Here is a 16,500-nt window from a genome sequence, read left to right as displayed (position 1 = left end):
GGCACTGTATGTTCACAGGAAAATAATTATAAAACAATATTCAAAAAAGACGTCAATTAGACTCTGCACCTGTGTTTGCTAATGGTAAACATTGCATATGTGTCCTCCCTTGATACAGCTTGTTTATAGTATGACTGTAGTTTCTTCCCCCATGTTCGTAACTGCTGTTGGACCTGAGAACAAACGCAATTACAACTTATTTATAAAAAATGCATGTGTAAAAATGCATTAATACTACATGCCGCCTTTACAAAAGGCAATGATGAGTTGATGATTGATTGCTTAATTGAAGTAAGAAGGATACCTGACCAGTATGTGTAATGGATGACAGATAGATAGATAGATAGATAGATAGATAGATATATTGATTGATTGATTGATTGATTGATTGATTGATTGGTTGGTTGATTGATTCCAGGCATTTCACGTAAAATAAGAAGCCTGACCCCTTGGTTCAGCACACAGTGGATGAGGAAGATGAAGGTGCCTTGCTGGGAAGTGAAGAGTAGGAAGAGTGCCTCCAGCACCTCACTCCTGGATGCAAAGAGCCCCAGGATCCATGGGCAACCAAGGGCAGTGAACTGATAAAGGCTTTTGAGTACCAGCACCCTGCAAAGAGGAGACAGTGTGAAGAGGTATAGAAGTACATTCGGAAAGAACATGCACAAAAAAAGGAGAGAAAAGAATAGGCCACACACTCTTTAAAAAGGGTTCCTGGGGAACCATGTAGACTTTTAAGAATCTAGAGGAAGAAGAGGAAGAGTAATTAAGCGCTCTTACCTGGCCTCTTTAATCTTGTAGAGGTCATTGCTAGTTCATGTGAGTTGGAAGAAGAGGAAGAGCGATTGAGCGATCTTACCTGGTCTCTTTAATCTTGTAGAGGTCAGTGCTAGAAGAGGAAGAGTGATTGAGCGATCTTACCTGGTCTCTTTAATCTTGTAGAGGTCATTGCTAGTTCATGTGAGTTGGAAGAAGAGGAAGAGTGATTGAGCGATCTTACCTGGCCTCTTTAATCTTGTAGAGGTCATTGAGTTGGAAGAAGAGGAAGAGTGATTGAGCGATCTTACCTGGCCTCTTTAATCTTGTAGAGGTCATTGCTAGTTCATGTGAGTTGGAAGTAGAGGAAGAGTGATTGAGCGATCTTACCTGGCCTCTTTAATCTTGTAGAGGTCATTGAGTTGGAAGAGGAAGAGTGATTGAGCGCTCTTACCTGGTCTCTTTAATCTTGTAGAGGTCATTGAGTTGGAAGAAGAGGAAGAGTGATTGAGCGATCTTACCTGGTCTCTTTAATCTTGTAGAGGTCATTGCAAGGAGAGGAAGAGTGATCGAGCGATCTTACCTGGTCTCTTTAATCTTGTAGAGGTCATTGCTAGGAGAGGAAGAGTGATCGAGCGATCTTACCTGGTCTCTTTAATCTTGTAGAGGTCATTGCTAGCTTCAGCCAGGGTGCAGGTCAGACTGATGAAGATGCCGAGGAAGAGGAGGGTATTACACTAGAAAGATACAAAAGTCATAAAGCAATATGAGTTTGGGTCAAGAATTGTTCGTATGCCATTGTTACACGTATCACATCACATTGACATTGCACACTGCATGTATGCATGTCCAGTGTGACTGTAACAGTATAGACACAATATAGGTACAGATGATAGAATTAGGATACTATTAGGATGAAGATCACAGGACCGACGAAACTCCACATGAATCCCCTGTCTGCCTTCAGCCAGCACCTACCAACAAAAATGTATGTCACATTGTGGAGTATTATTTATGTTTAAAAGATGTGTAACATTGTAGAGTATTATATAGAATATATATATATATACTGTATATATAGACTTAGACTTCCTAGACATCAGACTTTCTGTTTGCCCTGCAGTAGACGTTGGCCTACAAAAAAAGCAGTCGTTTTGGTCAACACACTTTTGTCCTCAGCCTTGAAGTGGGTGATCTTCGGTACATCAAAACGTCAAACCTAGATTTTTGCTACCCCAGAGCTAACTTGAAAATGCAACTTCAGTAGCTTCACCCAGATCTCCTTATATGGGCAAAGATGGCAGCTTTGGTTTCTTTTTAGTAGGCGAACTTCAGAGGTCTATACTCACTCCTTCCTGTATTGAATCAGACTTCCTGTTTGCCCCCGTGACACTCACTCCTTACTGCCGTAGCCATCAGGCATCACTCCTGCAGCCACGCCCACCAGCAGGAGAGGAGCCCCGTAGCCAATCAGGTGCAGGTAGGCCCAGTTGGGGGCGTGCACCCTGTGGGCGCGCAGCTCCTTGAGTTTGCGCACCAGCAGGAGGAGCGTCACCGCCTCCAGGTGCATCCAGGTGAAGGCACACAGGAAGAGGAAGTGCAGCAGCCCGGACAGCACACAGCACAACACCTGCAGGGCAGCACACACACACATATACATACAGTATATATACTATATATATATATATATATATATACAGCACACAGCACACAGCACAACACCTGCAGGGCAGCACACACACACACACACATATATATATATATATACACAGCACACAGCACACAGCACAACACCTGCAGGGCAGCACACACACACACACACATATATATATATACACAGCACACAGCACAACACCTGCAGGGCAGCACACACACACATACTGTATACATATATATATACAGCACAACACCTGCATACAGTATATACACACACATACTGTATACATATATATACAGCACAACACCTGCATACAGTATATACACACACATACTGTATACATATATATACAGCACAACACCTGCAGGGCAGCACACACATACTGTATACATATATATACAGCACAACACCTGCAGGGCAGCACACACACACATATACATACAGTATATATACTATATATATATATATATATATATATACAGCACACAGCACACAGCACAACACCTGCAGGGCAGCACACACATACTGTATACATATACAGCACAACACCTGCAGGGCAGCACACACATACTGTATACATATATATACAGCACAACACCTGTATATATACAGACACACATACTGTATACATATATATACAGCACAACACCTGCAGGGCAGCACACACACACATATACATACAGTATATATACTATATATATATATATATATATATATATATATATACAGCACACAGCACACAGCACAACACCTGCAGGGCAGCACACACACACACACACACACACATATATATATATATATATATATATATATATTTATTATACGGCTCTCTAGAATGTTGAGGGAGCTCCCATTCACTTTGAATGGGCCTCTCAACGTTCTACCGGTCCGTTATATCTGCTTATCTCCCTCAACAATGGAATTCTCTTCTCTGATTGGCTGATGGGGTGGCCATTAACTTCGTATAACCTGCTACCTGTGAAGTAGTTCCCTTATTACACTTGAATATTAATTCGCCAAACTCGTTGCGAAGTTTAAATGAACTGTCACGTTGCATCCAAGCTGAAATACAGACGTGCAGAACCATAGTAACATTGTAGCATATGACGGAGGTGGATTGTAGCTAGTTGGATGCCATGTAGGCTATAAAAGTAGCGATCTTTCAAAGTTAAAGTTAATCAGAATCCTGGGATATGGCCGCTTGACAACGGGAGAGATGGAACTAACGACTGGCTTTTGGCCGTAGCAACCAGCCATTTAGAACTAACGACTGGCCTTTGGCCATAGCAACCATCCATTTTAGAACTAGTAACGGCAGTTTTGTCCTGCAAGTAGAAAGTTGATATGTGGCGGAAAGTAGTCCCACAGTCAAGACAGTTTTAGCGATGTTAACGGACGAAACGGTGGAATAAAACTATGTTCTAAATATACAGGTTATGTATACAAATGGGAGATAAGCGGGATAACGGCCTTCGAGGTCGACCGGTTCGATGGAAATAATGGCACGGCGGAGGTAACTCCGTCTCCGTGCTTCGCACGTCGCCGGAGTTCTAGACCTCCACCTAGCCATTATTTCCATCGAACCGGTCACCTCGTCGGCCGTTATCCCTTACATAATGACCGCTCCGAAGGTATAATGACCGCTGCCAATGGCAACGGGTTCACTCCGCTAGTTGTTGCAGAAGCCACGAAACGGTAGGCAAGTCATTGCTAAAGACACATTGAGAAGTTTATTTTCTCGTTTTGGCAAGTAGCCGTATAATAAGCGCAATAATGTATAGAACGCCGGTCATTATGTAAGGGATAATGTATAGAACACCGGTCATTATCGGAAAATAATTCCCGACAGGACGGACAGAACCCCGACACGCAGCGGAGGGGTTTTGCTTCGTACTGAAGGGAATTATTTTCAGATAATGACCGGCGTTCTATACATTATCGCGCTTATTATATGGCTACTTGCCAAAACGAGAAAATCAACTTATCTCAATGTGTCTTTAGCAATGACTTGGCTAGCGTTTCGTGGCTTTTGCAACAACTAGCGGAGTGAACCCGTTGCCATTGGCAGCGGTCATTATACCTTCGGAGCGGTCAATATGCAGATATAACGGACCGGTAGAACGTTGAGAGGCCCATTCAAAGTGAATGGGAGCTCCCTCAACATTCTAGAGAGCCATATAATAACTGAAAATAATTCCCTTCAGTACGAAGCAAAACCCCTCCGCTGCGCGTCGGGGTTCTGTCCGTCCTGTCGGGAATTATTTTCCGATAATGACCGGCGTTCTATACATTATCCCTTACATATATATACAGCTCACAGCACAACACCTGTATACAGTACACACACACACACACATATATATACACACAGCACACAGCACAACACCTGTATATATACACAGACATATTCACACACCACAACACCTGTATATATACACACACATATTCACACAGCACAACACCTGTATACTGTATACACACACATATTCGCACAGCACAACAGGCAACACACACACACACACGCACACAGCGCAACACCTGCAGGGCCGAGAACACACACACACTATATATATTCACACACACATACAGGCATAGGCATACCTTGTGAGGGTGGATTAGGTGAAGGTAGTTTTGCGTGAGCAGGAATATGAGCTGAGCGAAGAACAGACACACACAGAGGTTGAGGCGCGCTATGTTCACCCAGATGGTCTGATGGCAGAGGGCAAAGGTCACGATGGACATGGCGAGGAAGAGCAGCCCAAGGGACATCATGACGGAGTCAAACAGCAGCAGTGACATGCTCTTCTGAAATTCAGCGTAAAGAGACATAAAGATAGTGTGAAATAACGGCAATGATATGCTCTTCTGAAATTCAGCGTAAAGAGACATAAAGATAGTGTGAAATAACGGCAATGATATGCTCTTCTGAAATTCAGCGTAAAGGGACATAAAGATAGTGTGAAATAACGGCAATGATATGTTCTTCTGAAATTCAGCGTAAAGGGACATAAAGATATAGTGTGAAATAACAGCAATGATATGCTCTTCTGAAATTCAGCGTAAAGGTACATAACGATAGTGTGAAATAACAGCAATGACATGCTCTTCTGAAATTCAGCGTAAAGGTACATAATGATAGTGTGAAATAACAGCAATGATATGCTCTTCTGAAATTCAGCGTAAAGGGACATAAAGATAGTGTGAAATAACAGCAATGATATGCTCTTCTGAAATTCAGCATAAAGCGACATATTGATGATGGTGTCAAAATAACAGCAGCGATATCAAAGATTGTCTAGTTACGAAGATGAATCATAAAGGTTTTTTTTCAATGGAACGAAATGGCACCACTTCCTGCCTCCTAAAGGGCTGTGATTAGTGACGATTACTAACGGTGTAGAAGCAGCTGAAGCAGTGTGCCATTGATAACAGGTGGCCTGCGCAATTAGCGGAGACAGAGACAGATCACCAACAAAAGTAATTTTTCTATGTATTTATCTTGCTAGAAAAATAAGATTTCAATGTGAGAACGAATGTTGGAAAGACGTGTGCCTTGTGGAATATGGGTTCTTTACTTGCATTGCTGAATGTAGGGCTAAGGGAATGGTCATAATCCGAGATCTAAGGTTTATTTCTCCCATAGAAATACATTGACACCGGACCTCCCGATTGCCTCCTAAAGGGGAGTGGCAGTTGTGAACCCTACGTCACAATGAAACCAGAAATTACCCTCATATGAATCGTCTCGCTTTATAAACCGTCTCTGGTGATATGCTCTTCTGAAATTCAATGTTAAGGGACATAATGATGGTGTCAAATAACACAGCAGTGATAATCTCTTCTGAAATTCAACGTAAAACATGAGAACTTTACATTTCATTTTCAGTTACTTTTCTATTCAAAGCCAGTAAAAGACACAACAAATGTGATCACTGATTGAGTAACATACATGTAGGTTCAGGCAACTCACAAGTACACATCAACATGTTTGATTTGTACATGTTAACATTTAAATGATTGATGAAACAGTGATGATGTGTCAAACATGATGATGTGTAAAATGCAGTGTTTTGCACCAAAAATATTACTTTCCATTTACAGTGATTTGATCAGTCTTACTTCTTCAAGGTTGGTATGGTAAAGAACAAAATAAAAATGTCACCAGTGTCTGTAAAAGAGAGGTTCAAGCTACAAAGAGGGTACACATGGATGAAACTGATCAAAAAAGTTCTACTGTACTTACTGTAAGTAAGTGAGATAATTTGGTAATTTTGAGTATGGCACAATCTTTGACAGTTGTCACATGTCCATTGTTGCATTTAAATAATCCCCAACCTGTGCATCTGGGCCCGTATTCACAAAGAATTTTAGGGCTAAAAGTAGCTCCTAACTTGCGAATTTAGGGAGGAACTCCTAAAAATAATGGGCGTGTAACTCCTAACTTTATGACTCCTAATTTTTTTCACTAAAAGTTATTCTCAAAGCATTTTAAGACTAAAAGTAGCTCCTAAGTCTAGGACAGCGTAAAAGAACTCGAGAGGACTTCTAACTCACTAAGACCTATTCACAACCCGCTTTTAGTGGCATTTCACGTCGCGATGTTTTGAAATTACCGTGCAGTGCAGGAGCTCGCTGTCATGCAGGGGAATAAATGTGCATTGCAACTAAGGATGCAAATGCAATAATGCCACCGACAACCAAAACCACCATTGCATGTAGGCCTAAACTAAATGTAACGTCTCATTGTGCCTAATTAAATTAAATCGCTTCTCCTCTTTGCAAATATAGGCTACGTGTTTTCATACAGATTAATTTAAAACATGTTGCAAAAATACTGCTCCAGTCCATAGTGTTTCATTAAGCCTACTCTTTATTCATTAAGGCTATGCCTATTTATTCATCATCTTCCATCCTTCACAGCCCGACATAGCGCACGCATTCTCACCAGCTAAGACCTAACACCTGTCACTCAACTCGTCATTGTAGGGGAGGTTTGCCATCATTCCCGCGTTATAATCACCAGCCAATCAAGGTGGTCACTTTCATCAAGCTCGTGCATGAGTAATGACGTCAACCATAGCAACGAAGACTCACTTTTAGTTTAGGAGTGGGCGTTTCTCCTTACTAAAAGTAGGTCTGAAAGGCTAATTACTCCATCTGGAGTCTTTTATGTTAATTATTCCTTATTGATTTGATCTTGATTTATGCTTTGTTTTTATTTTCTATTATGATCTTTTTATTATTATTATTATTATTATTATTTTTATTACTATTACTCTTTGCCCATCTATGCTTTTATCTGCTATAATTACTGTTTGGTTTTTGTTTATGTAAAGCACATTGAATGACCTCTGTGTATGAAATGTGCTATATAAATAAACTTGACTTGACTTGACTTGACTTGACTTGACTTTGTGAATAACTTTTAAGGGAAAACTCCTAACTAAAATCTTCTAGCGCGATTTAGGAGTACTCTTAGTGGTAAGTTAAAATGCTTTGTGAATACGGGCCCAGGACAACAAAATGAACAACTATGTACAGTACTACCTGAATCAGCTTCTCTACTAGACATAGCACACCTGCAGCAGAGTGTTAGTCATGGACACCATATAAGGCCCCTCTCACCTTTAGAGGTCCGGCTGTTTGCATGATCAAAGCAAAGGTGGACGCGTGAACAGAGACTAAAAGTGACAGAGAGAGGAGAGGAATATAAATATATGAATCATCAGAACATATTGTATATGACTGTGTGTGACTGAATGAGAGAGAGAGAGAGAGAGAGAGAGAGAGAGAGAGAGAGAGAGAGAGAGAATAGATGAGTGACCGTGATTAGTGTGGGCTACTCGTCCATCTGGTCTATACGGTATACAGTGCCCCACCTGTGGTGTTCCTGACCAGGTCTGGAAGGCTAGCGTCCACTGAGAGCCCAGACACATTGCTCCGCAGCATTTTCGAATCATTGGCCTGCGGTCCAATGGTGAAGATGGCCACCTCTAGAAAGCGAAAATAAGTAATTTGCTTATTTTGTCAGAAGGGAAAAGATTAGAGACATACAGACGTGTTTCATAAAACTGGAACATGTGCACGCAAAGTATCCTGTAGTCTTTCTTGTGATATAAATTGCGTCTTTCATAAGCTTATGAAAAAATACTGTATAATATGTCATTAAAACTATAGCATGTAACTGATGTGTGTTGTGGAAAGTGAGGTTCAGTACATTGCCAAATTGTTGCCAATATGAAATGTTTTTTTCATAAGTACATGACAATAAACTTGAACTTGAACATGAACAACAACTGAACATTAGTTAAAATGGAAGAAATACCAACAAGCCTGTTTCTGGAAGGGAGGGAGGGGATTGTCTAATACAATCTATGGTTATTTGCAGTAATACCTTCCTCAAACAAATTGAACTGGTGGATATGTTGCTTAAATGCAAACAAGTTGTCCTCAAAGGCCACCAAACACACAGTTTTTTTGTATGAAATGATACACAGAATGATACAAAGTTTGACACAGGAACTTACAGACATGTGACACAGATCTCTCGTCTTGTAGAATAACCAGAGTGAGCTCTGTCAGAACAGCAGTCACACCATCAACGTTGCTGCTAGACACCAGCAGCTCGAACTAGAGACAGGATGTTATTGATAGTTTCTTGATAATAACTACTAGACAAAACAAAACGTCCAGGGGTGTTGTCACCACCACCACATTTGCTAATATAACTAGATGCACCGCATAGCGGTACACAATATGACCGCCGCTCAGTTCTGCACATTCTCTCCAAAACGAATTACGCTCGTCAACTTTCCTGTATGGCTGAGATTATACTTGCTGTTAGACCAACCGTAAGCATATGCGCCCGTGTGCGACCTGCTGTGTCCGGTGTACAGACTCGCTGCAGCATTACGCACCCTACTGGAGGTCTTCAATAGGGGGAGAATAGTAACATCAGATGTGGATGTGGCCATGTGCCATTGTTTACTCTCATGATTGCCCCCAGCTTCGATGTCGATAATGCATCTTGCAGTCACCTTTTTTTGTAGTGATCGCCCCCTACTTTCTTATCAGTATTGCATCTCGCGGACGCGTCATGTTCGCTTGCGACGACGTGCACGACCGACGCACCAAACGACCGCAAAATACGCGAGGCAGTCATGATACGAACACGAACGCGTTGTCTGCAGCAAGTCTAAACCTGCCTTATCTCCGATTTGTGCAATATACTCTATGTATATCTCCTACTCTTGCAGCTCATGTGTATATGAGTGTGTGCATGTGTGAGTTTGCTTGTATAAAGATGTGTGTGTGTCTGTCTGTGTGTGTGAATGTGCATGTGTGCGCATGTGTGTGTGTGTGTGTGTGTGGAATCCGTGGAAGTGTGTTTATCTGTGCGTGTGAATCTGTTGATGTGTGTGTGCGAACTTAGTTACTTTTTAAACTGAGCCCCCTGCCGGCTCAACATAAAAATGCCAATCGGTTTTGCCAATAGCCTACTCACTATATTGGAATTTAACAGTTACGCCATTTTAACAGTAACGTCAGAACGTATAGAAGACATCACAACCTGCAAAAAGTAATTTCAGGGAGGTATCTAAAAAATACTTTAACCTACTGAGATACTGAAATACAGATGAATAGCCTATGTTTGTTCAATAATGTCTAGTCAGTATACCAAATAAGAGAGGCCTATAGATAGAAACTGTGGTAATAAAATATGAAGATTTTGGTAGTTTGGGCTTTTCGTGTATCCTTCTACTGTAGCCATTTAGCCATCTACTATAGGCCTGAATTATATGCCAATGAAATTACAGTTGTTAAACTCACCTCAATAAATATTTTGCAATCATTTAATGGGCAATGCTAAAGTTACTGTTACAAACCAGCGGCAGAGTTGGCGGTCCAACGGCGGTAACCACCAGTGGCCCGCTGGAGTTTTGCTCATCAGTTCTCTGGCTGTCCAGCGGCGGCTCAGAAGCAGCTCCAGATAAAGGGCCACCCTTTTGCCGCTTACTACCCACCAGCTTCTAATTGGCCTTATTTATGGCCATAATAATGAAAATGATGCACTAAAATAGCAATAATACATTACAACACTTTCCATTTGCCCTCAATCAGAACAATTTACAATTATTTACAGGACTTACCAAAGTTACCAAATGTACTAAGGTGAAGACAGTGCCTGCTGATGAGAAACCTATAAATGTATTCTGTAATTTAATAATCCAATATAAAAACATTTATCCTCAGCAACTATCACACAGACTCACCACACATAGTATTAGGTTCAATACATTTTGTTTATTTATTTATTTTACTTGCTTTTGTTTATTTATTTTACCTGCTCATTTACATGCTTTATTTATTGTACATGCTTAAACAATTTATTAAAATTATTTTTAATAATGATATATGTAACACACTCTTCACATGTAAGGAAAGTAAAGATGCAAAGAAGTTGTGACAGACATTCATGGCTTGTTTCTCCCTTGATATTGGTGCCAGATTAATGAAAATGCAGTTCTACCTTGCAGGGGTGTTACTGGCAGCGTTGTGAGCGAATTTGACAGAGGTGTAGGTCTGATTGGTAAACTCTGTTGAACAGATTAGAAATGAAAAGGCGTATTTAGTGAGATGATTACTGCAATGGCAGGGTTCATGCAAAAAAAATTGAGCTGAATTTACTACCTTTTCACTACCATCAACATGTTTTCTACTACAAAAGCAAAAGGTGAAGAGTAATGTAATGCAATACCTTTCCGAAACACAATAACACATTTAAGAACAACGGGGATTTAACAATGGACAAAGCTACTGGCATTTGAACAGGGGTGTGTAGGCTGTCAATAGGCACTGTATTTACCGGCATGGCTGGAGTTGATGAAGCTTGCTGGGTGGTGGTGCTGGCAAAGGTGTAGTGGTCTGACTGGCAAACTCTGTTGAACAGATTGGATATGAAAAGACGTGTTTAGTGAGATGATTACTGCAATGGTATGACTCCTGGCACGCTAACTAGCGCCTAAAGTACAAACACTTCTAAAGGATATTTCCACTTAATTTTCAGACAAACCAAGCAAGGGACCACATGTACAGACTCTATAAATACTAACCATGATGTCAGTTTTTTATTCAAATAACTTGAAAGAGATCGTCAGGTATAAATGCACCATGCTAGTGGCCATTCATTCACATGCTGTTACATGCTAACTGGCGCCTAGAGTACAAACACTACTAAAGAATATTTCCACTTAATTTTCAGACAAACCAAGCTAGGGACCACATGTACAGACTCTATAAATACTAACCATGAGGTCCGTTTTTTATTTAAATTACTTGAAAGAGATCGTCAGGTATAAATGCACCATGCCAGTTCATTAATTCAGATGCTGTTACATGCTAACTAGCGCCTAAAGTAAACACTTCTAAAGGATATTTCCACTTAATTTTCGGGCAAACCAAGCTAGGGACCACATGTACAGACTCTATAAATACATTTTGGAAACAGGTGTTGGCTAGAATTACACTTTACATACAGTTTTTAAAATGAAAATAGTAGAGATATAGAGAAGAGATGTTTTACTTACCTAGTCCTAAGCCTGCTACTGGTGGTTTGAGTACTGACATTGTAGGCTATTCGCATCTGCTTGGATGAGTCTGCTTGATTATGTTTCTAAACGTAAAGACATTTAACAACTTCTTTATCAGTCAGACGGTTACACAGTTACGTGCAAGAACAACAAGTCACGTAAGAGATGAAATCGTTTAGCTTACTGCAACATGAGAAATCAAGTAGTGTGAAACTAGCGACAGTAAAGCAAATTCCAATATGGCCGCCATTCGGAACTGAGAAATCACAACTCCATCTTCTTCGTTTGTCTTCTTCTCTCTGGTCTGATCTATCATTCACTGAGCAGCGCCAGCGCCACACACCAGTGGCAGCAGGCTGCAGTGTTTGAACGTGGTTGCATTAGTTCTGCTTTTGACGTTCTCATATAAAATCGTAATAAATACATAATTGTTTTATTTGGTAAGCACAGGGTAGCCACGGGGGTGCCAGTGACACAGCTACATGGGGCCATGGGGCCATTCTAGGCTTCAGTGTAGAGCAGCCACGTTGAGGGACCATTCACTAAATGCACACATAAATACATTTATTATAGCCCCCCATGGATGAAAGTCCACAAAACTTGGCATACTCCCAGAGGGTGTCAGGTTAATCATACATATGAAATTTGGTGCAGTTCATAGCATCTCATCTGAAGATAGGGGCAATTAAAGCAATATTACATTACATTTTCAATTTTTACCATGGGGGTGCAATTCACAAATGACTGGTTATAAGCTAAGTTGATCCGAGCTCTTGAGACCAACATACCATAAAAAATTTGTCATCCTCGGTGCCACGGTTCAGGTAGTTATGTAGGAAAAACTGCAATTTTTGGGCTTCGGGCGGGGCCAGCGCGGGGGGGGAGTGACCCCCGGGGACGAAACGAAATTTTTCCGTAAAAGTCTACTGGGGCTACATGCCCACCAAGTTTCATGTGCCCCGGTGTTACGGTGTCCCGGGAATCGTTGACCAAAAATTCAGAACCGATGACGGAAAAAAAAAAAAAAAAAAAAAAAAAACTTTGACAACAACTATATGACCGCTTCGCTAGCTATGCTAGCGGCGGTCATAATTAGTGTTTACACGAAACAGGTTCCAAGAACAGCTATTGAAAGGTTATCTGTGTCGCCACTGAGGTGGGGCACAGGTAAATAAATATCACCTCTAATGAGATAGTAATTCAACAGGAGACCGCAGCAGCGTTTGCATGAGAGCAGTCATTCAAATGACTGCACAACAAACGTCAGAAAGGCCAGAACAGCACACACATTTGCTGCACATATTATGCCTGTTGCACGTAATAATGTTGGCTTATGTGTAAATGCACACACAGTTGTTTTCAAAAGTATGGGCACCCATTGGAAAGCTTCAAAGATTGCACAGTATGTAATGCGGAGGCTTAAACTTTAATGGAGGCTTAAACTTTAATGGCTATTTAAGTAGCAAACTCACAGCTCCTCTAGATAGATTTAAATGTTATAAATCTACAGGTGAAACTAACAGTGGTCCTCCAAACATATACTGTGCTATGTCAGATCATGTGTGCTATTACTACCTTCTTAGATAGACCAGATCTATGTAGAGACCAAATGCACAAAGACCAAAGAAAAAGAGGAGGAAACTCCTACCAGACATCCATATGGTCAGGGACACAGAGCACACAGACAGACAGACAGACAGACAGACAGAAAAAGACAAACACACAGAACACACAGACAGACAGACAAACCGGCAGACAGACATAAAGTGAACAAGAAAGAGGGGGAGAAAACAGATAAACAGTCTCCTACCAGACATCCACATGATCAGGCACACAAAGACATACAGACAGACAGACAGACAGACAGACAGACAGAGAGACAGGCAAAAAGACAAACAGTCAGACAAACAGACAGAGCACACAGACAGTCAGACAAACAGACAGACAGACAGACAGACATACCGACCGACAGACAAACAGACAATCTTCCAAACTTACATACAGTGCAATAACACAAAGTATACAAATACACAAACCCATATACTAAGACAACTAAAAAAAGACAGGCGAGCTGATACTACTGTAGAGATGTTGAAATCTATTTACTTACATGTGAAATAGGGAACTTCCATCGTGTGATTCTGCCGTTTGTCACCCACCAAAACACAAACCCACACCATCACTGATGTAGTGATATGCAGGGAGAGACGAGGAGGGGGAGAGGGAGGAGGGAGAGAAGTGTGAGATAAGAGTCAGATGTCCGCTCAGTCCAACTTGTGAAGTTTCTGTGTGGGAGTGTATATATGTGTCCAAATAAGAAAAAATAAAAATGCACACCCTTTAAGATGCTGGCACGGGACGTAACTTATAGAAAAATATTATGTTGCCTCACACTCAGTCTCAAACTCAAATGTATTGATACCAACGTTTCGGCCAGTTGGCCTTTTTCAAGGATTCAGGAAGTGTAAATATGTGTACACTATATATTGCCAATTTGGATTGGGATTTTGTATATTGGATTGGGTTCACATTGATACTTTGTGTGGGGTAGTGTTAATTTTGTTATATTTTTAATTTAGTCGTAGTCTTAGTCATGTGACAATCTTCTTTTTAGTCTTAGTCATATTTAGTCATTTAAATATCATTTTTGTCAGTATAGTTTTAGTCGACTAAAAGTCTCATAATTTTAGTCAAAACATTTTAGGCTTTTTTATATAACAAATTACTTTTGAAAAGGCTACTATTTCAGTCAAAAATAGTGACAGTCAGCTATGTGTGGTCACGTGTGGGCACTGTGGGGTCATATGAGAGGGTCTCCAGCCTCCCGACCACTCTTGCCAGGTGAGGCTCTAACACCTTGTCCTGTATTCTTGAAAGATGTGTCACCGGGTTTCCGAGAATCTACGTACCCCAACTTGCCGTACAAGTGAAATCGGACACTGACGCTGCTGCAAGAGTCTGCATGCATGTGCATGCACACATACCAACACACTCTGTCCGTGATGGAGTGATATGATGGGGAGAGGTAGAGGAGAGGAGGGGAGGATGAGGGAGGAGGGAGAGAGGTGTGAGATAACAGTTCACTCTAAAAGTTTGTTGTTAATTTTCACCCAGATTTCAACATCATTAACCTGTTATTCTAAAATGCTGCACTTTGCTGTCAAACAAACTGTTAAATTACACTCTGTTGACTGAGGCAGAGAGAGGATAGGAGAGGAGAGGTGAAGAAGGAGGAGGTGCGAGATAAGAGTTGGACGTTTGCAAAGTCCACTCAGGTCAACAGTGTCCCACAGTGCAAGTCATGATGATATTGTCATGATGATGCAGGACACAGCCTCACTGTTGGTGCTTTGTCAGTGATGAAAACACAGCACACACTTCTCATGAAGTCAGAGCCTTCCAAGGATAATCACCTTTCTTAGAAGTATAAACGTAACGCTTTGGAGGACTGGTGACCTTTTTTTCTGTCTAGACTTGTTTTTCTTTTTTTTAGGCTATGATGTGTTGCAATGATCGACAAACAGTCAAATACCACCAGCAGCAAAAAGGAAGTTCATCAGTCAGTCACTTCAACAGCAACAGCTCCAAGAAGAACATTCAGCATGGTGGCTCTATGCATTCTAACTCTTTATCTGATAACAGGTAAGCTCATGTTGTATGAATGTGAAGGAGAGTGTCACTTTTTCAAAATCTCTCTCTCTCTCTCTCTCTCTCTCTCTCTGTCGTTATGTTGTTAAGAGAGTCTCTTAAAGCAACACTCTGTCGCACGCATGCTGTTTGTTTATCCAGCAAATAATATTGTCCACAGACAAGGTAGTGTATGGTGCATGATTTTATGAAAGTATGATGTATCGCGATCGCGATCGAAGGAAGTCAAATTTATAGTTTCTGATGTCTCATTTCATCAAACTACAGATACACTACCCGATCTGGTAAACTTACATAGTGCAGTCATAGCCGATAGAGGGCCACGAAGTGAAAGCAGAAGTGCCATTCACCCTGTTACGAGTTGATGAACCACTAACATGATTTTGGAAACATTATTTTAAGGTACAAAAAACTCTTTAGTCTTGCTTTAAGGCAACACTAAATCACTTTTCCTCTGTCGTACACACGCTATTTGTTTATCCAGCAAATAACAGACAAGGTAGAATGTTGCATGATTTTATGAAAGTATGATGTATTGCGACATCGAAGCAAGTCAAATTTGTAGTTTCTGATGTCTCCTTTCATGGAACTACAGATACACTACCCCACCTCGTAAAGTTACATGTACAGTTACCTGTAATGCCCAAGACAAATTTCCCTTCTGGGACAATAAAGTTCATCTTATCTTATCTTACATAGTGCGGTTATAGCCGATAGAGGGCCGCAAAGTGAAAGCAGAAGTGCCGTTCACCCTGTTACGAGTTGATGAACTGCTGAAATGATTTTGGAAACATTATTTTAAGGCACGAAAAACTCTTTAGTGTTGCTTTAATGCACCAGGAGATTGAG

The 16,500-nt window shown here is 40.9% G+C and overlaps 2 protein-coding genes across 5 annotated transcripts in view; one reads left to right on the top strand and one right to left on the bottom strand.

The window, feature by feature from the left end:
* On the bottom strand, positions 1–14,220 carry LOC134084809 (adhesion G protein-coupled receptor E1-like). Of its 3 annotated transcripts, XM_062539903.1 has the most exons (10): positions 14,114–14,128; positions 8,941–9,043; positions 8,293–8,406; positions 8,039–8,094; positions 5,015–5,218; positions 2,154–2,386; positions 1,664–1,730; positions 1,402–1,493; positions 447–609; positions 1–173 (listed from the first exon to the last, which is right to left on the bottom strand). In XM_062539903.1, exons 3-10 carry the CDS (start codon positions 8,360–8,362, stop codon positions 57–59), a joined length of 1,002 nt encoding a protein of 333 aa, XP_062395887.1. In that variant the 5' UTR covers positions 8,363–8,406; positions 8,941–9,043; positions 14,114–14,128; the 3' UTR covers positions 1–56. The 3 variants fall into 3 exon arrangements, 2 of the variants coding, with proteins under 2 accessions (XP_062395887.1, XP_062395886.1); XM_062539902.1 differs by lacking the exon at positions 8,941–9,043 and having other exon boundaries at positions 77–609; positions 14,114–14,150; XR_009939759.1 differs by lacking the exons at positions 1–173; positions 447–609; positions 1,402–1,493; ... (4 more) ...; positions 8,293–8,406; positions 8,941–9,043 and adding exons at positions 10,588–11,010; positions 11,280–11,352; positions 12,001–12,086 and having other exon boundaries at positions 14,114–14,220.
* A 1,352-nt stretch (positions 14,221–15,572) lies between these two features.
* Positions 15,573–16,500, top strand: part of LOC134069297 (adhesion G protein-coupled receptor E3-like) — an 11,162-nt gene continuing 10,234 nt past the window's right edge. For both annotated transcript variants that reach the window (XM_062525285.1, XM_062525353.1), the window contains exon 1: positions 15,573–15,645. In XM_062525285.1, the coding sequence (XP_062381269.1) occupies positions 15,606–15,645 (40 nt within the window). In that variant the 5' untranslated portion in view covers positions 15,573–15,605. The remainder of the gene's footprint in view (positions 15,646–16,500) is intronic.

Source organism: Sardina pilchardus, chromosome 1 (assembly GCF_963854185.1).
Source record: "Sardina pilchardus chromosome 1, fSarPil1.1, whole genome shotgun sequence".
NCBI lineage: Eukaryota > Metazoa > Chordata > Actinopteri > Clupeiformes > Clupeidae > Sardina > Sardina pilchardus.
This window is presented reverse-complemented; position numbering and strand designations above follow the sequence as displayed.